Below are 24,145 nucleotides of genomic sequence, written 5' to 3' on the forward strand. Positions count from 1 at the left end.
ATCAAGTCCCTCCTCTCGTAGTTAGTTGAGACTTGCATAATGAGCTGTTTACATAAGCCTCAATAATTTGCTACACCTTCGGGGCTGTGCTACGCAGATACACATGGCTGATAGATGGGGGGGAATGATATGTGTCAGGGGTAAAGGGGAAGAAGGGGGAGCTGCGTGAGGCTGCTGCATTTGCTGGCAAATGAAATGAAATTCGCTGAAGCGTTGCGACGTCACGACGCAAGTTGTTTGCCACAAATTATTTCCGTATTTTAACATTAAATCATAATTAAAAAATTTTGAAGTAAAACAACTTACAAGCTGGCAAATAGCGCGATAGCAACGACGACGTCAACCGTGACTGAGACTGCGACGGCGACGGCGACGTCGACTGCGGCAGAAAAAGTTTGAGTTGCAAAAAAGTTGCTGCATACTTTTTTGGGCCCGTTTCCGGCTTCCAACTGCGGATTGCTGTTTGCAGCTCTGTTTCTGTTACTGGCAGCGTGCGCCTCTAATTGCAGCATCCCTTTGCCTTCTCCTTTTTCTTCTCTTTCTCCTTCTCGCACAGCCTAAGCGCAGCTTGGGTGACGTCTCGGATTTGCTCTGCTGCCTGGCTCTTGGCTCACTTCTTGTTGCTGTTGTTTCTGCTGCTGTTGGCTTTTTACTTGCTCATTTCCGGAGGCGTCACAACAACAAGTTTTGCTGCTGCGGCCGTTTGCTGCGGTCACACACATACAAACACACACACACATACACATGCGTACTTTCCCTTGTTGACTGTCCTCAACAGACTTTTGCGGCCCACGTGGCGTGTACTTAATTTTCCCCGGGCCCATCAACAGACGCGTCGCAAACTTTTTCTCAGCCTTACATGTTTTTTTTTTTTTGTTTTTTGTTGCTCTGTTTGCTTGCCCCAAAGGGGCGCGGCCAAAGGCTTAAGCCGCGACGTCGACGGCATTGAAGGTTTCAGCTTCAGCCTCAGCCGCAGCCTCGACTTCGGCTTCAGCTTCACTCGCAACTCGTTCAACAAAATTTTGCACAAAAGTTTCATAATTAATTTCATGTTAAGTGGCAATGCGCACGTTACATAGGCACAGAACCTCTGCTGCCCTACGCAGCCCCATCCCTTCCAATTTGCACTTCATTTATCCCTCCCTCCTCCGCAGTCCCTTGCCTGCCTCCATAATCGTTAGTTGCCACATTCGTGCATTTTTTGGACCGTTGTCTTTAATTTGAATTGTCATTTCCTGTCTAAAACACTCAACGCCGCGCTCGCTCCTCCTTTCCTCCTCTCGTGGTCTGCCTGACATCCGGCCCTGGTGTATTCTCCTCCTCCTTCTCCTCCTCTTCTCCTCCTCCTTTGCTACTTCTGATGCGCTGCGCACGTTCAACTTGATTAGCGTAACTTGTAATGACTCGCACGAGCTGCGACTCGACTCGACTCGATTCGCCTCGCCTCGACTTGACTCGAGCCAAACTTGTTGGTTCCAGCGCCAAACATTCACTTACATGAGTAAATATGTACACACTGTGAGTGTGTGTGAGAGTTGTCTGTCTGTCTGTCTGTCTTTCGTATTTGCAAGTGGTTTTCATAATTACTTTGTGTGTTCACTTCAAATTATCTGAAGCACAAGTTGGGCTCGGTGCTTGAGTTTTGCGTCCCAAAACTCCTTCCTTTCTCTCCTCTTTCGCCTCCTCTCCTGACTCCACTGACGGTGTGCTACGATTTAGGACTTATTCAATTTGTTGAATGTTTACCACATCATCGTATTATAATTAACTTTTTGCTACGTGTAGCTTTCTCGCTCTTCTTTTCGCCTGCCATTCGTAAATGTTTTTCCATATCAAATTAATGGACACTTTCAACGTTCTCTTTTAAATTGTTATTTCTCTTTGAAGTATATTTTACATTGTAGACTTTAGAAGAACTCTCGTTCAATTCTCTCTTCGTGTTACGAGTTGATGGATAATTTAAATGTGCGAATTTATTTGTATAGTTCCATTTCTCTTGCTTCCGCATTGTTGAATATTGAAGATGCAATCAGTTGCTTAACGAAATAAGCTTGCCTGTATCTCTCTCCTTTCTCTGCTGTTCATCCTTTCTCTCCTCCCCAGCGATGCTGTAAACAATTGTGTCGCTTTGTGCGAATTTGTGCAATAATACGAGCATTACACAATTTTATAAAATGGGTCACGTTGCTTGGGTGACAGTCTAAACGAACCAAAAGGGGGAGAATGTGAAGGAGTAGGAGGATGAAAGGGGCAAGTGAAAGGGGAAAGATTTCCTTTTGGGCAGAATCCAAGAGCCGAGCCGCTGATGGCCGACTGCCAATAAAATTGTGAGAAAAACAACTGTCGACGACCAAGAAATGGCATAAAACTTTTGCTTTTTGTTTGGCATAAATATGAATGGATGGATTTGGGTCTGCTTTGGGGTTGTGGATGTTGAATGTGGGAGCGGGGAACCGAAGAGAAAGAGGAGCCAGTACCAGTTGCCACTGCGGCAAAACCAGAAGCGGAGGCAAAAGGCAGCTGCCATGGACCCCACACGTACTAAAGCCTGCAGCTGGAAGGATGGCAAAGAGGGGAGCCAGATGAGGCCAGAGGGCAGAGTGTGGAGTCTGGAAAGGCCAGATGGCAGAGGGAGCAGGGAGCTGGGAGGAGGAGGTTAACATTATGACAGCTTTGCGGAAGCAATAAATTTTAATTTTATAACAATCCATCCGCATACGAAATAAAAAGGATTTGAAATTTGCGACATACCACACAAATTTTGTATAAGCTCCAAAAAGCTTTTGTTGCCCATTTCGTGATTTATCGATAAAAAGCGATAGAACGATATTAAGGCAATCGGCAGGATTAAAGCAAGGCTTTTGGCATGCTGAAAAATTAAAGAAACGAATGAAATTTAGCTTAAATTCTATTCGAATTAAGAGAAAATATGAATTAGATGTTTTCTATTCATAAATAATTAAGTTTAATATAATATATCAATTCCTACATCGATTCCTCTTACGTGATATGCCTACGGAGTCAAGTGACTATGAAATGCATCCATTCAAATCGCAGGAAAATGGGCCGAGTTCAGAGTCGTTAACTCGATTCACAGTTGAGTGAATAGATAAATGTTGATACTGCTCTCGCGTATGTGTTTGGGAGTATGATAAATTCATAGCTGTGAAATCGAAGCGCGAATGAAATCAAGCAAGGCATAACAAATGTCGTTTATAGCTAAACATTTCTACCAAACCCGCGAGGAGGGGTTTCTATTCCTTCCTTCGATTTCACTCCCCCCAACTACCTCTTCCATTGGAAGCCAATGCCAAATGGAGGATTGATGCGTTGCGAAGTTTTGGGCTATTGCCATTGGCAAATCCTTCATTTCCCCAGCTCTCTCTCTCCCCGCTCGCATTTGCCACCCTTTCCCATCGTCGAGCGAAAGCCAAACAATAAATTGGCCAAATTGTCCATGAATGTGGCAGAGGGCGATTGCTGGGGCAGCGCATTGTGTGGTAGCTGCGTGGCAATGGATGGTGGGTGGAGCGTGGAGCGTGGAGGGGGGATTCGGGTTATTTATCAATATTTCCGGTCAAACGAGAAACAGTAAACTGTTATTATTCGAAATCGATATTTGATATGTGATGGCATGTTCTCTCTCTCTCTCTCTCTATTGCTCTCTTTTTGTGCCGTGTTTTCAAATTTATTTATGCCTCACACTTTGCTTTGAATTTGACGCATTTGAATTCAATTTTAATTGCCTGCAAAATTGAGTAATTTGTGATGATAATAATAAATCGTAAACGTAATTGGGTTGCGAATTCAATTCACCATTTCGCTTGCCACACTAATTGTTCACATTGTTTTCAGTAATTATAATTAATTATTGTCCTTATTTGAAAATTTATTCAGTTTATTAAAGCCTTTTGCAATAGCAGAGGCACAAACAGTTGGATTAATTTATTCCAAATGTTTCAAAGTTCTGCGCTTGATAAGAATCACTTAAATAATTAAAATTCAATTTCATCCATAAACTAGAAATTAGTATAACAGTTTAATAGTAATTAAATTTACTCGTTTTGCAGACTATGAGAACTGTAATTAAATATCGTATAACACCATTATTTAATGGGTGGACTGCACGGCATTTAGAGACAATTACGCGTAGAGATTGCTAGTTGCGTATCTCGGAAAATTGAGTAGAAAAGCACATGAAAATGTGCAGAGCATTTTCATTATGCTTCTCACTTAGGCGCGTGTGTCCCTTTTGTAATCAAATGCACAGAAAATTCTATTCTATTCTATTCCATATAACAACAAAAAAATGTATAAAATAAAATAAAAAAAAACAAGAAAACGAAACGAAACGAAAAAAAAACACGGAAAAGAATAGAAAGAAAACGAAGCGAATCCCAAACCTTTTTCGTGTTGGCTCTGATGGGCTTTGTGTTCTGGCGGCTGTGTTGAGCTGAGCTGTGGGTGTATCCTGGCTATCTCCGTGTATATCCTGTATGGAGTGCTGCTACTGTGTATCTGCTGTATGCCCTTCCTGCTCCCACTCTGCATCGCTATCTCTTTCTGTCGGCCACTCTACAGTGCTGTTGCTGCTGCTGTGTTCCACTTGCGAAAAAGAAGCCGTCGACACGCAAAACAAAGCAGCAAATATTATACTATATATTCCCGCCCCTTGCCACCGCTGCCCCGTCGCTTACAAAATATTACTACAAGAGCCTAGAAGAATTAAACAACAATAATAAAAAAAGACAACAGCAACTGCAACAACAACAACTACTACTAGACAGACAACAATAGCGTAATAAACTAGCAGAAAAGCAAAAACTTGCTAACAAAAAAAAAACGAAAAAAACTATAGAACAACAATTTTTGCTTTGTTTTCCTTCGGTTTTAGTTTTTCGTCTTTCTTGTCTGTTGCCTTTTCGTTTCTTTTGCCGCCGCACGCAAAACAAATTCTTTATTAAATGAATAAAGATAAATTATTTGCTAAATATTTAAGAGCTTTTATGCCAAACATAGTAAGGAGGCGGGCCACGACATTGGGAGCCGGAGGAAGAGGCACAAGATGGAAAGCAGCTAAAGGCGGCGCAAGTTTAATTAACAATTTGCAAAAGGAAAAACAAAGAGAAGTTCAAAAGGCAGTCGGATAAAACTTGATAAGCCTCGCAGGACACTTTTAATTTTTAGCTTTTTCGTTATTATGATTTTTTTTTGTTTTTGTGTTTTCTTCTTTTTTGCTCGAAGTGTTTCTTGAGCTGGAAATTATACGCACTAATTGAATAACAACCAATGGGATCTTGGAACAAAAGCGAAATAGAGAATGAAAATGGAAATTTCAAATGCATAAATCGAAGCAAGTAAATCGATAAATCTGTTATTGAAAAGCATAATCGCTTTGAGCAGTGAATAGTGAATTAGGAAGAAAATGACAAAGCAGCTTTTGCATATCTCACCTTGTTAAGTTTTCTTTCTCTTACATTATGCGTCGCACAGCGTTGCCACCTTGCTCGCCAACAAAGCGCAGCCAACTTAACAATAGGAGGAGGCCATCTTTGCAAATAATAATGGGAAAGTTGAGTAAATTTTACACCTACTTCACTGGGTGCGCTCTAACAATTGAAAAACAATGAAATAACCAAACAGTTAGTTGAGAAAGAACTCAAGAACAGCGAAGCGTCGCCTTCAGTCGCAAGTTATTCAAAAATTTGGCACATCATTTGAAGAGGCTTGTCAACAGTTAGCGGCAGCTGTCCGAAAACTTTTCCTCTGAGTGTTTAAAAGTGCTAAAAAGTTGGATAGACAGATAGTCAGAGAAACCGCCGACCAGCTGGGAATCACAGTATGCAAAGACAAAAAAAAAATAGACAGTGGAAAAAGAAAGGGAATAAAAGCACGAGAAGCAGGCGCTAATTGCCCAAGTGACATTTGTAATGGCACTCCCGGGCATTAGGTGGCGTGGTGGGCGAGCAAAGAGCAATCCAGAGATTGGATAACGAAGAGAAATGAAATGAAACGAAATGAAATGAAAGCAAAGCAACGAGTTGACGGGCATTAAAGCCAGTCCGAGAACAACGTGTGAAAAATTGCGACAATCGAGTGCGCACTGTGACAGACCATCAAAAATGAAAAGGGGTATGTGAAGGGCGTGTTTATGAATAGATCTCATTACTTATTTGATACCCATTCATTTAATTTAATTTGCCTGACTTCCGACATCCAATTGATCATGGTAAAAGTCCTGATGGGACCGATGTCCTGACACTTTGCTAAAAACTTTTCACACTTTTGCAACTTGAACATTTTGACAGGCGACAATTTGCTTGATTATTGCAATGGAATCAAATGAAAGACCCAGTGCTGAATAGACAAGGGGGGAAAGGACTTTACTTGACGACCATTAGGAGAGTCCTTTTTCTATGCTGTCAGAGTCCATTCATTACTTTGCTACCCACTCGACTGCGACTGCCGTTGGTCGGCTTGAGGTTGCCACATTTTTGCAATTACCCGTTACTCTGCCAGCTGACAAAAGTTTAATGATGCGTTTAAGAGGCCAACACTCAGTGCGAAATTCTCGTATTTACTTGTTCTTGCCTGCTTTCTAATAAACTTTTGCAGCACTCAACAGAGAAATGGAAGTTTGTAGTATATTTGTTGCACTTTATGAATTATTAAACAAGTTGGCAGCGCCACTTAGAGAGCTTAAAACGTGCTTCCAAGTTTAGTTGATGCTGCGGTTGACACCTCTGCTCAGCGAGGAGCTAGAGATGGACACACGATAGCACGACTAATCACGATGCCAAGTTAATTGAGATGATGCGATATGAACCATTGTTGAAGTGAAATGATATAAGACTTGAAAGACACGGGTATATTGTATGCGGGTGGCATTGCATGCTTAAGCTGGAGATAGAAATAAAAACATTACTGGATGTAAACAAATTTTAGTAAATATTCGGTTGGTCTTCTAAATTATAATACCTTAGTAATTAACATTTTGTAGTTTGTGTTTTTGTCTACATATTGGGAATGTCGATAGCATAAGCTGTCAATCAGTTAATATTATCCAGTAACCTCGACATTTTAATTGCTCTTGATTGAAGCTGGGTCACACTATTTTAAGCTTAGCTATCAATCATGTAGCTCAGCCAGGTATTGTCTGACTTATAATGACGACAACATTTGCCCGAAATATAAATAGAGTTGTTAAAATATCTATGGCATTGTAGTACCTTAATTTCACTCTTACACTAGCTGTCAATAGCTTGTCACGCTGTCATCTCTATTAAACACGATCCACTTGTGTGCTGGGATTAATGCTTAAACTGCGACAGTGCCCACAACATTGCCCCCAAGGCTCAATTAAATTGACAATGTGTTACGCAGCGCTGACTCCGTAGAGGGGATTGGTAGGGAAGGCGAGGGACTAAAGGAGACGTATCGCGGGCAGCTTCAGCGGAGTATGGCCAAAATGCCATGGCCTAACGCGCAAGCATTTACTTCAGATTAGAATTGAGTATATGTACATAGTCGCACAATATATACATATACACACACATATTTCATTAAAGCAAAAGTCCGAGCCACTGAAGCACTCGAGGCGGCATTTTGGACGCGCTAATGGAGCGTGTGAGCCCCAGCAGCAGTAGCGGCAGCAGCTGGCTGCCACGATGGTTGGTTCGGTTGGATGGCTGGACCAGGACAAGACGCAGTAGCTGGCAACATTTGGTCGGGCTTAGTCAACTGTGTGTATGATTGGATGAGGCATTTGGAGGGGGCACTTTGGATGACATCTTCACACAGCATAAAAGAGCAGAGCGTGTGAACGAGAAACATTTGGGGTGAGAGGGAGCTAGGGACAGGGTGTGGAGCTTAGCTTGGGGTCAGCTAAATTCAATATTGGCGAACAGGAAATTCATTGTTTAACCTTTGTTACTTAAATTGCTCAAATTCCTACCATTAGTTTGACAAACGAGCCAGCGAAATTATTTTGTTGCAGCGAAATAGCCAAACAACTTCCCTCCCCCGACCTTTCTTCCCCTCGCTCTGTACACTAGCTATAGCTAAAGTTTCGCCATGCTTGAAAGTGCACAAACCTCAATTTGAACCTCCTCCGCTCCCCTTCCTATACATATTGCCTTGCCTTTTGGGGTCACGCACTCAGCTGGTAGCTGGGCAACTGGTAACTGGTAGCTTGGTTGCCTTTAGGTTCTGTTGTGGTTCCGTTAGTTGCCATTGTTGCCGTTGTTGTTGTCCTGCTCCTGGTCGTGGTCCTGTCCTAGAACTATCCTCTTGTAGTCCGGCTCAGAGGTTTTCTGGCTTTGGCTATGAATTTTATGCCATTGCTGCAGATTTATTTGCGGTTTTGCATAATCACTGAAAATTAGTTTAAAATATTTACATTGCATTTGCATTTCAATGTCGGCGGTCAAGCTGATCTCCCATTTCCCAGTCCCCCACTCCTCATTCCATCAACAACAAAGATTTTGCAAAATCCAGACCAAATGTTTAAGCGCTTAAGCTTCCCAAGACGAGCATAAGTTCAGCCTTGTCTTAACAACATATACTTCAGCTATTTGCCAAAATTTGCAAGCAATTGGCAGTCGAAAAGGGTTTCAATTAAAGCGGATGAAGCTCAGGAGTTGTTGTCTACTATTAAATATTAAATTATGCAAGCTAAAGAGCTGCTTAGAGAATGAAAAGAGCATTAGGTAAAATTAATATCGAGAAGAGTTTTGAAATTTATTATGAATGAAATAAACCTGCAAGAGATTTCTCGACATTCTTTTGACAAGTTTAAAGTTGAATCCGTTTCAAATAAATGCTAACTTGTATAGTATGTCTGAACGATATAACGTTTTGTCTGTTAGACGAGAAAACTTGCAAATGGAAAGTGTTCAGGCTAAAATTCTAGTCTTCTGGTTTCGATTGGTTATATCTCACATGCACACCTTGAGAATGAGAATCAGCATGTTGATGATAGCAAATGCATTCAGTATTTGATTGAAGTAATCCGGGCATAGCTTTTAGTGGCGCAGATCTAGGCTTGACCCAGTTGGGGCAAGTGTCAGGCAGATGGATGGAAGCTACCCGGGAATAGACAGCAGTTTCGACAGCAGCTTCGCATCTTGCATGGGTATTAGGTGGTTGAGTTGTGGGGAGTAGAAGAAATGGGCAGGTGCCCACAGCAGCTGTCCGCCCGTGTCAGGACATCAGGACACCAGAGCAGAAGCAGCAGCTGGGGGAGTTGCATACGTATGTGTATGTATGTGTATGTGTGTATATACGATGCTTGGTATCCTTGTAAGGACGTGAAAAGAAGTCGAAAGGAAGACGCTAAGCTCGATATTAGACGTCAGAACGTTGTGGCAAGGTAAACATAATTTTCCTCTAGTCAAACTACTTGCACAAAGTTCTCGCTTGTTTGCAGAGAGAGTGCAGCACGAAGCAGCAGCAGCAGTATAACGACAAGAAGCAGCGCAAAAGGAATGGGCTGAATAAAGGGGGTGTGGCTGCATTGAGGGAGTGGGTTGGGGTGGTGAACTGACAGAAGTGCATTGGAATTCCTTTTGCCAATTCAGCTGTCAGAGATGTTGCCAGAGAAATCAACGCCAATGTGTTGTGTGTGCTCTGCAAGCAGATGCCAAAGTACTCCCCGATAATGGGGGCATATCGACGACAAGAGAGAGAGGCGGGTTGAAGGTAAGGGGCGGGGCACGAATGCAGCATTGTCATTTGAGTTTGAGTAAACGCATTAAAGAGCAGCAAATACTTCCGGCAGCTCAACGCTACACTTGGCCGGAAACATTAAGGATCCCAAATAGCCAGACCAGAACAGGCCCCCAAACCAGTCGCGGTTTTTGCTGCGTTCGAGTATCCTTTTTGCCAGCTGGTTATTACTTCTGCGGTCCTGTGGTTGCCTCTTTTTAAGTGCCCCATCCTGAGTGCCAACTTCAGAGAGCGGCATGAGGAGTGCGGAGTGCAGGCATTCGCATTCACAGCGGCAGCCGCAGCTTTTTGATGACACAATTTGGGCTTGGCCTTAGTTTGAGTTTTAGTGGTCGCCCGTTGCCACGACGAGGTAAAAGCAAAGTATCCTAACATCTTTAAGAGCAAGATAATGACTTATTTAGTTCCGCTTTTGTTATGTTTCTCTCCTCAACTATTTTTCTGTCTTTATCTTGGCTGCCTGAAGAGATTGTTTCCTACCAAATGAAAGCTGCTTTCAGCCAGTTAAAGAACTTCTCTAAACTTTATATTTTGGTACTCGTCTTTCTACAAGTTTTCTTGGAATGTGCCGTAAGTTTGAAGTCTACTAAGACACTGTTGCTTTAGTCATTCAAGGTGGTTTTCTTTTATCATGTTTAATTCTCGTGAAATCTTGGCTAGAAAAACTAACAATATTATCTGAATCTAGTTCTTATTTAAATCTATCTTCGTTTTTATAACGTATTAGTATTATTTTCTCCTGACAACTTCTCTGCGCTTCTATCAACAATTCAAATCTCAACACTCTATGCTTCTACCTTCGAGCTTATCTTAGTCTGTCTTGATTAATTGGTCTTATATTTTATGGTCATTTTCCCTTGACAACTTCTCTATGCTTCTTTCAACAATTTCAATCTTAACTATTACCCTTACTCTTCTCCGTTTTTGAGGTCACACATAATTGATTCATTCCATCTATTTGGCACATCATTTGTATCGCAGCTCAAATCTTGTGGCGCCATTCGCACGCAGTTTGGCCTTGGCGCGGCTCTTTCGATTAATAACAAGCACATAAAGCGGTGTAAGGAGCAAGTCCTTGAAATTAATTATGCTAATTTTAATCCTTTTTGGCAGTGCTTTCATGCTAACAAATGACATTGCGACTAACTAATCTGGCCATTAACCGAAACCCCAGCAGAACCTCACTTTCTCACATTCCCACCTCCCTCTCCTTCTGCCCACGTGAAACTCATTTTCTGCAAGCTGAGCACTTAATACACCAAAAGCAACAAAAAACGAAACAAATCTTAGTCTGGGTGGAGAACAGGAACAAGGCAAGACTTTGAGCCATAATTTGGCCTTGGATTTGTAGACCATTAAGTGGGCTCAACTGAGGCCATTTCAAGTGACCAAACAACAGGGCAGGCGGGATTAGACCTATGCCTAAATCAGTCGTCTTGGGGTATTTTGTATGTGTTGTAGTTTTGGGAATATTTGGAGTATATTGTCGGTTAAACTGAGGCATAATTTGGTAGAAAGTTTATAAATATACAGAGGCAAAACATATAAAATCTTGCATCTGTAAAATCATAGCTAATTTAGCAATATTTTTTTAATTAAGATTAAGATTGTACTATAAAAGCACAGAGCAACAATCTTAATTTGATAGACATCATTTTTGATTCTTTTCTTTCTATTTGTGATCATTCATTCTATTAAGAATGAAGTAAAGTTTAGAAAATTCTAAAGAATTTTCATGCGAAGGCGGGATTAATTTAGGTACTTTTCCTTATAGAACGACAGGGTATTTCGTTGTTGAGTGTATTTACGCTATTTGCGTTTAGGGGGGCAACCCATAAAAATACTACATTAGGCGATAGGTATAATCCCATATTGCCGAAATGCCATTCAATGTTAAGCTACTCTCCGACTGCATAAATGGAGTTTCAAGGAAGGCAGGCTTAGGACGGGGACGGGGATTGGGATAACTGCAATATCGCGCAAGACACGCCCCTCAGCCCCGGGCATCCGCTGTAAATGGAATTGTTTTCGGGCTTAATTTATAGAAAATGTATCTGGCACTGTACTCTCTCTTTCTCTCTTTCTCTCTCTGTCTCTTGTCCTTAGCCCCTATCAGAGCGAACTTCAGTTGTCACATGAGCTAGCTCCTTGTGTCTCCCGGCTCATCCTCATCCTCAGCTTCAGCCTCTGTCTCTGTCGCTTCCCAAAGGACTCGACAACGGATTGTTTGCCGTCGTGTTTTGTATACTCCTCTCGAATCCCCCAATGTCAGCGCACAGTGGTGCCACAGCTGCGCAACACGAGCATAATCCTGATGTTATGTCGGGAGGTGTTTACCCCATCTCGTTGCCTCGCAGCAGCTAGCTCCCTTCTCAATTCAACACTGCAGTCTTGGGCTAGAAATGATTGAAGGATTTCGCTGCTGTTGCCTTGTCTACATGGAAATATGTACGCCTGAGCACTTTACTCCCATTCGTAATTGATATTTTACTATTGTCAGACTCTGACGCTGATACTGAGCGCTGCTCATGCTGATGTCCTCTATCCTGTATCCTGTATCCTTTGGCAGCTTCAATCCAGCGCTGTCTCTGTGTCAAATTGTGCAGAAATTCTATTTATCGCTGTCTCTGAATGATGTCCCTTATCCCTTGCATTGCATTTGATTGCCAATGCAGACAGATACAGCTTCAAGTATGCTTATAAGAACTCATGTAATGCCAATTAAATCAAGTTGAAGATGGCAACAGTAAATATTCAAACATTTTGTAGAGTGACAACTATAAATTTCGAATATTTCAGTATTAACTTAAGTTTGGCAACGTTAATAATTAGGAACAACTGAGATACATTACTTTTGAAATTCTGTTGGTTGATCGTACAACACTGCTAAAAGTTGCTCATGAATGAAAATAATATCATATTATACAACACAAATAAAAAAATTCATGCTAATTTTATTATTTTCTGGTATCTACGCATTCCAAAGAATTACTAAATTTTCTTTAAATTTAATAAAGATAGCACAAGTCTCACCGAAGTTGCACGTTTACGCCTTAAGGTGTCTTATCTATGTATATGTGGCACATCCTCCACACCGGTTAAACTTAATTTAATGCATCATGTAGATTTGGCTCTAAATTATTCAGAAACTTCCGGGCACATCATCAGCTGAAACTGTAATCAATCTTGGGGCAAGCGGTAAAAATAAAACAAGGGAACACAGCAAAAAAAAACACACTCACAGAAAACAGAAAACAAAAGGGGAAAAGCCAACGAACCGCAAGGAAAAGTTTCATTTGGTTTTGGGTGGTTGGCGAAGGGGTTGGGGGACAAATCGTGAATTATTTGCCAAAATGGCAGCCTGTCGGCAGAATTGTGTGCAGCCGCCCACAATTCGGGGGCACGCCCAGCTTAGCTGCTAGCTGACTAGCTGCCTCACCTGGCGGTGAAGATCAAAGCGAAATGTGTAACAAAATTGCCAATTACATATAAAACACGCAAAAATTGTCTGTGCCGGGCACCTGGACGGCAGTTGCTGTGATGCAGGGTGCGGGCTGTGTTGAGGGAGGATATGGCTGTCTCGCTCTAAAACAAAAGGCCGCTGTTGCCGGCAATTGAATTCAATTGTGAATTCAATTTAGGAAGTTGGCAACGCCAGCACCCAGCGCTTATGACTGGGTGGCAACACCACACCGCTTGCATATGTGACAGCCTGTGCGAGTGTGTGTGTGAGTGAGTGAGTTTGTGGTTAAGGCGAAAAACGAATTTGCACTAAATTCCTTAACCTCCTCAAGCTCCCCGCTAGCTATAAATGTTGCTCTCCCGTTGCGACGACATCTTTTTAGCAGTTGCTTTTTCGCTTCTTTCGCCGCAGAGCGAAAGCGTTGCGTCGCCTGTGTCGCCTTCGTGTACGCTTTATTGAAGCGAAATTGAATTAGTGCGACGGCAACGGCGAAAGCGGAAGCGGTTGCTAAGCAGGAAATTGCCTGAAATCAGGCGCACGTAAGCCTCGCCGTCACGCCCCACACTCACACACACACACCCTCATACCGACATACACTCCATAATGTGTGTGCGTGTGTTTCATTAAAATCTCAAATATTCGCATTGGCAGGGCACGCTTTTGGCTTTTATGTGACAATTTCTGTCGCTGCCTTTGCCACTGTTTCAGACTTCATTTGCATGCAGCGCCAATGGCCAACAACGATGGCCATCATCTCCGCCACGTTACACTCCACTCCACACCACTCCAACACACCACCTGCCCTGCCCCTGTCTGCTTTGGAGTGCTACCCTCTTGGTAATGGCGTTCATTTCATGTTAATGGATTTCGCACTTAAGCGCTATAGTTTTGCTTATTAAAACTAATTGACAGACATTTAAATAATGCAATTTATATACACATTCCCCAAGCCAGCTGCGCCTCTTCATTAGCTCCATTTCATTGACTTCAAATTGTGCTTAAAAAGCTTCTATCGCGGACTCATGCGTTCTTTTTCACGCATTCACAAAGCCTGTGTTTGGTATTTAATCGATTACAATAGCTATCGATAATTCATAGTTGATAATATATCATTTTCAACGAGCTTTAATCGTTTGCATAAACTATCGATAACTTAAAATTTCCATAGCATAAATTACGCTGCTCATGCATTATGCTCCGTTTATTGCTTTGGCTGCCTGCCCAAGGCATATTTATACCTATTTATAAAATTTTCCACAAGTGCGAGTAACTGTACTTGAGCAAAATGCACGGGAAACATGTGCGGGTTATACGTGAAACGAAGCGTAAATGAATTTTTCATTTTACCATTAAAATTTAAGTGCACATTTTCCGGCGCAACGCACGAGAGCCCGCCGCTCTCTCTCTCTGTTGATGGCGGTGTCGCTGCCGTCGGTCGCTGTGGAAATCTGAGCCATTAAGTTGAAGAAAGTCAAAGGAAGTTGTGTCGGCAGCAGATGGAAATGTAGAAGCTGCATTTCGCCACAAAATTATTATATTATTAAGTATACGACCTGTGTGTGCTTGAACTTTTCGTCTAACATAAACTGTTAAATCGTTGTTAACTAATTCTCTCTCTCTCTCTCTCTCTCGCTTGCTTTCAGATTATATGCAATCGCTGTGCAAGAATCACTTTCTGCAGCAACTTTATCGCAAAATTGACGGAGCTGTACTTTGGTCGCAAAACGAACGCAATCTGGACTGTGTTATCACCTTTCAGACACAGACGATTCTGCAGCGCTTCATGCTTCGCTTTGATATGCTCCAACTAGACTGCAATGATCATCTGCTGGTCTACGATGGAGCGCATGCAGTATCAACGCCCAAGGTTAGTTTAAAGTTGACTGTAAATAGCGATAACTTTGACAATAACATTGAGTTGTTCATGATTGACGTATCTTAACTTTGGAAAGTTAAAATGTAGTGCAAATTTATTACTAAAGTACTTTAATTGTTTATCCATCGTGTAAATTTCAATTACTAAGAGGAAAGCTCTCATTTTAAGGGATATGCTCAATGCAGTAACAGTATTATTTATAGCTAAAGTTAAGGGCAATCATTGCGGAAAAGTTGTCAAAGGCAAAGTCATTGCGGGGAAATTTGTGTCGCAGCCTCATGATCCACATACACAATCAGAGCACGCTGATGCCTCTGATATTTTAGGTTCAATCCCTGCGGGGGTTTCCGCTTTGCAACACATCCACACACACACACACACACACACACACACTCACACCACACAAGCGGGAGAGAGAGAGAGACAAAATGTAGGCATAATTTTAGCCCGTTGCAACATTTGCAATGATGACAACGGGCAAGAATGTGGCTCGTTTGGTCTGGGTGTTTGCCTGGTTGGGTTAGCTCGTTGCGAGGGAAGGCAGGGTGGGAAAGTGGGGCGCTTTGCTGGTTGCCTGAGTGCACCACAGCGGTTGCAATGCGGCGCCAACTGGCAGCTGCCACATGCCAACTGCCGGGCTGAGTTTGCTGATAGCGCTACGATTTTATCAGCAACAATTTTCATTTTTCATGACACGCCCCCCCACTCTCTGCAACAGTCCCGTCAGCCAGGGACTGCATTATATTATATTATGCGCATGTGGGCGTGCCAGCATATGAGTGCCCGTGTATGTGTGTGTTTGGAAATGTAAGCCAAGGCAAGTGGCCAGAAATGCAGCGCATAAGCAGCAACTAAATCTTTTATAGCCCAGGGACAAGCCAAACAAAATATGCTAACTAAGCCGAAACGTGTTCGACTTGCAGATACGCTGGAATAAACACTATTAAAGTTTAACAATTCCTTTACAAACTTCCTAAGCATTACAGGATATTTTGCGGTCATTTCCTGCTGCTCTACATAATTTACATAATTGCTGTTGGCTCAGGCAACGCATCAAATATTAACGCGTCACAGTTTATGACAAAATCGATGGCAACTTAAGCTTCCAATTATGAAAACTCTGCTCCAAGATGGACAGACAGTTAGTTGGGGGACAAGCTCGCCCAACGTCAAACGTAATTGGGTCGTAAAGGTGAAGTTGCCACACCGTTCATTTTCTTGCCTCAAATTAGCGGCAAGTGCATAAAATTTATGACAAGAACTATGAGTTTGGCATTAAGTATTCGATGCATATAAAGTATGGTTTCCATTTGTCTTTAATGACATAAATCGATTAAATATTATTGCTTTTAACTATGATTTGGGATTGGTCATAACGAAAGTAAAATAGGCAAGCTTTATATAAACTAAAACAAATTATATTATTTTCATTTCTAGTTCATTAACAAAAAAGTGATTGGAAATTACGAACATTTATTGTTCTGCATAAATTACTATGATAATCTGTTGATTTAAAAGTTATCTTGGTTAACTGGTTGAATGGAACTTTTTTTGGTGCAACAAATCGATAAATAATCTTTAGCCATTGCATGTGCAAAAGGTGTTATAAGTACGTCGCCCTCTATTAATACCGAAATACAAAAAAATAAAAAATAAAAAGCACTCGCACTTGCTTTCGAATGCTACTCGTACTTATAGACTCTCTCGCATATGTGTGCAGTAAGTAGAAGGCGCATCTGCTTAGTTCAAATCCGATTATAAATATGTATTCTCTTTGCGGTTTCCCACTTGAAAATGCCTTCGTTCTTCTGTGCAACCTGTTTGTTGTTCACCTGCTGCTGCTATGTTGCAATGATAGTAGTACGATGTGGGAAAGCCTTTGCTTAAATATTTGTCGAGTGAGTTGTTTTGCAGGCGACTTAGTAAGTCAGAGAGTCAGAGAATAGTCTGAAAGTCTGGGAGTCGGTTTGCAAGTGACCTAAGCAGCTTTGCACGCCTTGATTTCTTGCCACCTTGCCTAGTTGCCAAGTTGCCACGTCAACAGTGAGATGGTGCGACTTGATGCAGCTCCTAATGTTTATCTCTGTACTATGCGGCGTATGAGCAATGCGGCGCAAGATTTATGAATTTGCCATGCGACTCAATTCGAGTCTTGGGCTCATTTGCATGCCACAACGGCCACAGCAAAGCAAAAGGCGAAGCCCCCAAAAACTAATAACATTTTCGGTCGAGAGTCCTCAACTGCTCGACTGCACAGCTCCGAGTCCTTGGGTATGTAAATACTTTTGCGACAAAAGAAGTTGTCACTGCCTTCAAAAATGCAAAATTAAAATATTGCCACACTGTTGGAGTGTGTGTGTGTGTGTGTCTATGAGTGTGGCACTCACAAAGCAAAGGGGTAAGCGGTAAGCAGAGAAAAGTTTGCGTTTTTGGGCTGCAACAAAATTAAAATATGCCACAAAGCGCCGCACGTCGAAGATGCCGGCCAACTGCAGTCCTAACTGCCTGCCTGCCTCTGCCACATGCTGCAGCATCAGGATCGGTAGCGGCGGCAGCGAAAAAGCAGAGCGTTGTGTCAAGAAAAGCAACCACAGCAAAGGCCTCGACGATGACACGCACAGTCAGAGCGAGGAAGAGCAAAAGCGAGAGGAAGAGAGAGCGAGAGCGAGGGAGAAAGGATGTTAGCGTGTGTGGACTTTGATGAACCCTGTTGCAACTTTTGGGTGGCAGCCACACTACACACACACACATACACAAGCAGAACGTGCACGTGTCACAACATCATCATCATCATCTACGTTGTGCTGCCTGCTCATTATGTGGCAAGGTGGCAACTGCACAGTGGCGCCACAGCGCAGCAAATTTACGGAAATAAGCAGACAACCAGTCAGAGAAACCGACAGAAAGTCAAGGATATTTGCCATTTATTTTAATCAATTATCATTTATCATAAAAAAATAATCAAAACACTCACCTAGCAACAACTCGATATCGTTTGAGGAAGTGGCACAGTTGCATGCGGGCACTTGCCCCATGGGATGCCATGGATTGGGGATTGTGAATTGTGGAAGAAGAGCAAACGTAGGAGTTTGAAGTTGGGCCCGTATATGCGTAGTTAACCGCAGCACATTGAGGCAACCAATGCAGCGTGCCACTGGCAGCTGATGCTGCTCCTACCGCTGCTGCCTCCAAGGTGACATGCTCTTACTACTCCCATGCCGCATGTGGCATTGATGGAGCATCTAGAGGGATGCAACGACACAACGCAACGCGATGCGATGCGAAGCGAAGCGATGTGGCATGCACTTCTCGTCTTTGTGACGTTGCCAACAAGCTGCTTACAGCTCGACACTTCCATTCTTCAAATTGCAATTGCAATTGCGTTGCACGGGCTGCCGGGGGGCGTGGCATGATGTAGAAAACGTTCAGCGAAGCTAAGGAAATGTTCATTAATTACGCTTTGACGAGAAAAGCGTGAACATTTCGATGGAAAATCAGATGCTCTTTAACTTGCAATTAATCTTATGTGATGAGATAGAATGAAATTTGATGGCGATGTTATGCTTTTCAACATATTTCGATTGACAGAATATTATGAGATGTAGGCGAAAATAATATAGTTTTAATTTTAGAAAAAAAAACTCTCAGAATAAGCAAAGAATATGATTTAAATGGAGAGATTTATCCTAAATCGGTTAAGATGAAAGTAAATAATGTAACGTCTTTTATTTAAAACTCTTTCAAAGTGTCCTACTAAATTTCACAGGCTAAAAATATAATTACCCAAAAACGTAATTTAGTTGAATTTCGTAAATTCGGCATCCGCAATAAAAGTAAAATTTGACGAGAAAATGTTAGGAGTTGAGGAAAGTCAAATAAACAGAACTTTATAGAAGAACACCCAGCAAAATTTGCGAGTTTTTAAAGAAAAGAAAACATCTTAGAGTGAATGTTGAAGAAAAGCAGCTTCAAGTCAAATGCTCGCTGTTCTCGTGTGTGTACTTTTATTTATAATTGAATGGAATTTAATGAAGTTGATTGAATTTGCAGATTGACATCTCCTGTCGCAATACGAAGAGCACGGTGAACGCGATATTGACACGAACGAATTTCGTGACGCTCAAGTACGTGACCGATGGCTGGGGAACAGATGCGAACGGTTTCAAGTTGGTGATAACATCGGTGAAGGACCCAAGTGAGTAGCACCTACACACCTAACTTAACACTGAAGGAATGCCTAATGAGCTGTCCGTTTGATTCCCGTTTTCTTGCAGAGCACACGTGCAAGGATTTCACATGCGCCACACGCGAGTTCTGCATCAGTCCCGATCTGCTCTGCGATGGCGTCAACCACTGTGGCGACAACTCCGACGAGTCTGTGCAGAATCTTTGCCAGAGTAAGTATTGACCACATGCTGTTAATGTAGATATCTGAATCACCTTTTTCTTCTCTCTGCTTAGATGAGACGACAAGCACTGTGTTTGGCGTGGACATGACTTGGTTCGTGCTAATCGTAGTCGGAGTCCTGCTCGTGCTCAGCGCCCTCATTGTGGCCATTGCGATCTGTGTCTGCCGTCGTCAGGATGAGAACACTGCCAATCAGAACACGGCCCTGCAAAGTAAGCATAGTTCAGCATATTGATAAATTCAATTACTTACTTTTAACTTTATCACTTTGCAGTGCATCACAATGCGGATACGAATGGATCGTCGAAGCATCTGCATTTCCATGGCATGGGCGTGGGCATGGGAGGCACGCTAACGAGAGAGCATACACAACTGCCGCCAGGTTCGGGAAACTGGCATCACCCTGCGGGACCATCCGGGTACCACCGCATTCCACACAATTACTTGAAGATGGCCACCAAAGTCCGTCCCATTTGGTGCTTGGCAAATTCCGTCAATTAGGTCAAGATCTTTCACAAAACTCCGCCGGACTCAGTCAGACGAACATCGCCGTTGCAGCTGGCAATCATCCGAATGCCAATGCCGCCAATGTCGCTGCTGCCCAAAAGGACGAATGGTTTGTTTAATTACCAAATCGCTCGATTCTTTTAAGCAACAAAACAACTGACTTCGGTTCCGGGTTAACTAACACTGGATCAATGTGAAAGAACGAAAGCAACAAACAAAACAACCAACTAAATAATTGACTTGAGCACAATAATCTGCACTTAATTAAGTGATTTCATGGATATTTGCAGAGCATTAAATGAAGTAAGTAGCAAAAACATGGCAAAATAAAATTAATTATAGAATGTATTACAAGAGATATAAGTACAGATCTTCCAGCATTTTAAACTTTAGACTTTTAAGACAATTTATTGAGTTTATATGAAATTAAAGTCTCGTGAATCTCCAGGGCATTGTTTACTTTTATTTTATAGATAATAGATAAATACTTTGACTAGTATATTTCTTAGTTATCAGATAGCCAATGATATTATCTTTTTTGAAATTGCACTAATTCATATTTCCCTTGCCATTTACAGGACTGTTTGACTATATTTAACAACAAATAATGTGGACATCACCGCGCAGGGTGTATATTTAAGAGATCTACTCGTACCCAGGAAGAATCTCGAACGCGTTGGGCGAAATGTGCCGTAAGAACGCACAATTTTGTCGGATAACCAATGCACTTGTATATAGATTATAAATAAATATTATAAAAAAATAAAACAAAATTAATTTAATTAATTAATTAATTGAAATGAAATGAAAAAAAAAATAGCTAAACCCCGATTATTGATACTGAAATAAACCAAACCCCAAACAAAAGAAATGTTGCAAATACAAATACAAAAGAAAGATAATGATTTTAGATTATAGGACAAATGAAATGAAGGGTCAAAGTCTTACAATAAGAGCCTTCAAAGCTACACAAAGAATCCTTGCAATTAATTCAGTTATAATTATTATTATAGTACATATATATGGTAATTGTTAGCACTTTTTTTCGCGCGTAGTATTCAATTTGTTTATGGGAAATTCTAAACCGAACCGTGAGTAAGCATCAGAAATGGACAAATACTAAAATAATCGATGGCATTTAAATGGATTTTTTGGAACAGTGACACAACGACACAGAAACCGCAAAAAGTATTAAAGCTCAATATGCAAAATGATTAAATGATAACCAATTAACTGATAACCGATAAAAACAAAATGATAAAATACCATTAAGATACAAACAAAAATACAAATTCTAAAGATGAGTGTTGATTTTGGATGGAAATTTGATCGAATTCTAAATAAATGAAATAATAATACTAATGCGAGTTATCATAAAATGGACACAAGAACAAGAACAACATAAACAAGGGATGTAAATAAGTAGTAGACAATATTGAAACAAAAGTAAAAAAAAATCGAACTTCAAGGAACACATTCTCATACACTTCATTGTCATTGACCATAGCTTCGAAAACTTAAGATTTCAAGAGTCAGCAATCCTATCAGAGCCCTCATCAGATTTCACGATTCTCGACACTCACATTTGAAATACAAAAAATCAACGGATCAACAGCCAATGCTAAATGACAAATTTCTGAGACATTAAAGGACAATACGAAACACACACATTTTTGCTCTTTTTGACAACCAAAATAACAACAACAACAACAAATAAACAAACAAAAGACACAAAATGCATTTTTGAAAGTAAATACAAATTATTGGGAAATGGGAAAGTAGTCCGCATACATTTTTCTACAATCAAGAACCGAAATAAAAATCTAAGATTTTGCTACAAATCGAATGGATACGATTTAACTTACACTGTGTATTAACTAAAGGAAAACTAAACTGCTTCAAGAACGATTGTAGTACTTCCCGCCGTTAATATTTTTTAACTAAAAAAACTAAACAAAACGAGAGACATATTTAAAATCAAGTTCAATACCTAATAAATACGATTAATAATAATACTAATAATTAACAACTAACAACGCTGCTTACGATTCGTCTTTCAAACAACTTCCATTAGACAGTTGAATACATTTATGTTCGTAAATAAAACTAAGGCATACAGAGAAAAAGTAATAATATTAATATAAACAAACAACTAAAATATTTCCGTTCATTTCAAAGATTCTTTAAATTAAATTAAAAATAGCATTAAATTAATAATACTCAATATGTCTAGGCGTTTGTAAAGATGAAAAGCAACAAGAAACTAGCTGCAATAAATAAATAAATACATACATATGTTCCAACAACAAACTGCTCTTTAAATAAATGCCAGAAACTAACCATACTGAAATGATATATTATTAAATTTGCTTTTAATCCTAATATTTTGAAAGATTTTGGCTTGTTTCCTACTTACAAAATTTTGGCATAAACCATATAAAGTAATATGAAAAAGAAATCCATACCAATATTTATCGTAAATTATAGAATGGTAATATGGCAAAAAAGAATTTTTAACCAAAATTATAAGCAAAAACCAAAAAAAGAACATTGTATTAGGCGTCAAATTTTAGAAACAAAATGAAAATAAGAACTCGAAAATATCTGAAAAGAGCAACAAATACTTAAAGTAATAAATAATTAATCTCAATTATTTAAAAAGTGGAAAAACATAACATAAAATTGTTTCAAATGCCGAAACTAATTTATGCATTACAGGAATATTTAAATAACGAAAAGAAAAAGGAATAAACAAAGGAGATATTTGTAACGATCGTGTCGTATATGAATGTAGTTAAAATATACAAACTAAAAAAAAAAAAAACAAAAGGAAACGTAAAGAAAATTCAATTTAATCGAATTAGTGAAAATTGTACGAAAACTGAAAAAATTTTGAAATGCTTATGAAAAAATGAGTTAAGATTGGAAATCCATTTTCAATGGCAATCCCTACAAAATGTTTTGTAACTTTTTTTGTAAATGTTCTCATTCTTCAACACTTTTTTACTATCTGTCCGACTCTTATTGTCTCTCAAAATTTCTTCCGATCAATCTCTATATTTCTATTGAAAAGACTTTGCCGCAATTAGTAAAAACTTTACGTCTGTTTGTATGTATATGTATGTATGTACTTAGATATTAACATAAAAAAAATGAAACAGAAGAATGAAATCTATAATAAAATGCTCCCATAAGTACTAAAGCCATTTGCCATACACATCACTGAGAAGAAATCCAAGAAGAAGAAATTGGGAAACCAATACAGAAAGCATAAGCATATGAAATGTAAAATTGTTGTACTCGTAACTCAAACATAATCATCAAAACACACAAAAATGTGCATATACAACATACTTAGTACTCGTTTGATTATTACATTTTATGCATTTCATAGAATGTTTCATTTTTGTTAAGGAGCGTTAAGGAAATGCCGAACCAAGCGATAAAAGCTCGACTAAAATCAAGGTACTGGACAAACCTCTTTCGAAGCAGAGAGAAAGATATATACATACATACTATACTATATAGTATATCCGAGTAGGTGTAGGAATACAACTACAAAATGGAGGCCAGGCCATATACTCATCGTAGTGCAAATGTTAGACGAAATTTAGCTGTAGAAGTAGGCGTAGGAAGTATGTGTGAATGTGTGCATAGAGGGTGTAATTCCCCCACCCCCCCAGTAAATACATTGAATATACATATTTACTTATGTAAGAATGGCATTTTTTTAGATGAGAAGATATGTTTGTATGTTGTGTTTGCTCGATATCCTTAGACATCAACAATCATCAACTCATGCATCATTTGAATGTGTGTGTTGTCTGTGTGCTTAGTTTAAAACCAAACAAACAAAAAAAAACATTTTATACGAATCATATTAAAAACGAAACAAATCAAATGGCATAATAACAAATCAATCAATTTCGATCCCCAAATAATATAAACTTAATTATGTCTTTATTAAACCGTTGCGTTAAGTCAATGCTTAGCTTTGTGTTAAATTGCTGTTGAATGTAAATGTACAATGGATACTAAACACAACAACAACCACAACAATACGATAAAGATCAAGATCAACAAGAACAGAAACCCAAATACAAAACAAAACAAAACTAATGATAATGAAATAAAGAATACAACAAATTTCAATGTAATGTTTCAT

The 24,145-nt window shown here is 40.1% G+C and overlaps 1 protein-coding gene across 3 annotated transcripts in view; it reads left to right on the top strand.

The window, feature by feature from the left end:
* Window positions 1-24,132, top strand: part of LOC117572592 (uncharacterized) — a 35,348-nt gene extending 11,216 nt beyond the window's left edge. For all 3 annotated transcript variants that reach the window (XM_034255483.2, XM_052005366.1, XM_052005365.1), the window contains exons 3-8: window positions 14,833-15,056; window positions 19,116-19,260; window positions 19,340-19,462; window positions 19,527-19,685; window positions 19,748-20,283; window positions 20,559-24,132. In XM_034255483.2, coding sequence (XP_034111374.1) covers window positions 14,833-15,056; window positions 19,116-19,260; window positions 19,340-19,462; window positions 19,527-19,685; window positions 19,748-19,974 — 878 coding nt within the window. In that variant the 3' untranslated portion in view covers window positions 19,975-20,283; window positions 20,559-24,132. The remainder of the gene's footprint in view (window positions 1-14,832; window positions 15,057-19,115; window positions 19,261-19,339; window positions 19,463-19,526; window positions 19,686-19,747; window positions 20,284-20,558) is intronic.
* Window positions 24,133-24,145: the final 13 nt, after the last annotated feature.

This window comes from Drosophila albomicans, chromosome 3 (genome assembly GCF_009650485.2).
Source record: "Drosophila albomicans strain 15112-1751.03 chromosome 3, ASM965048v2, whole genome shotgun sequence".
Lineage (NCBI taxonomy): Eukaryota > Metazoa > Arthropoda > Insecta > Diptera > Drosophilidae > Drosophila > Drosophila albomicans.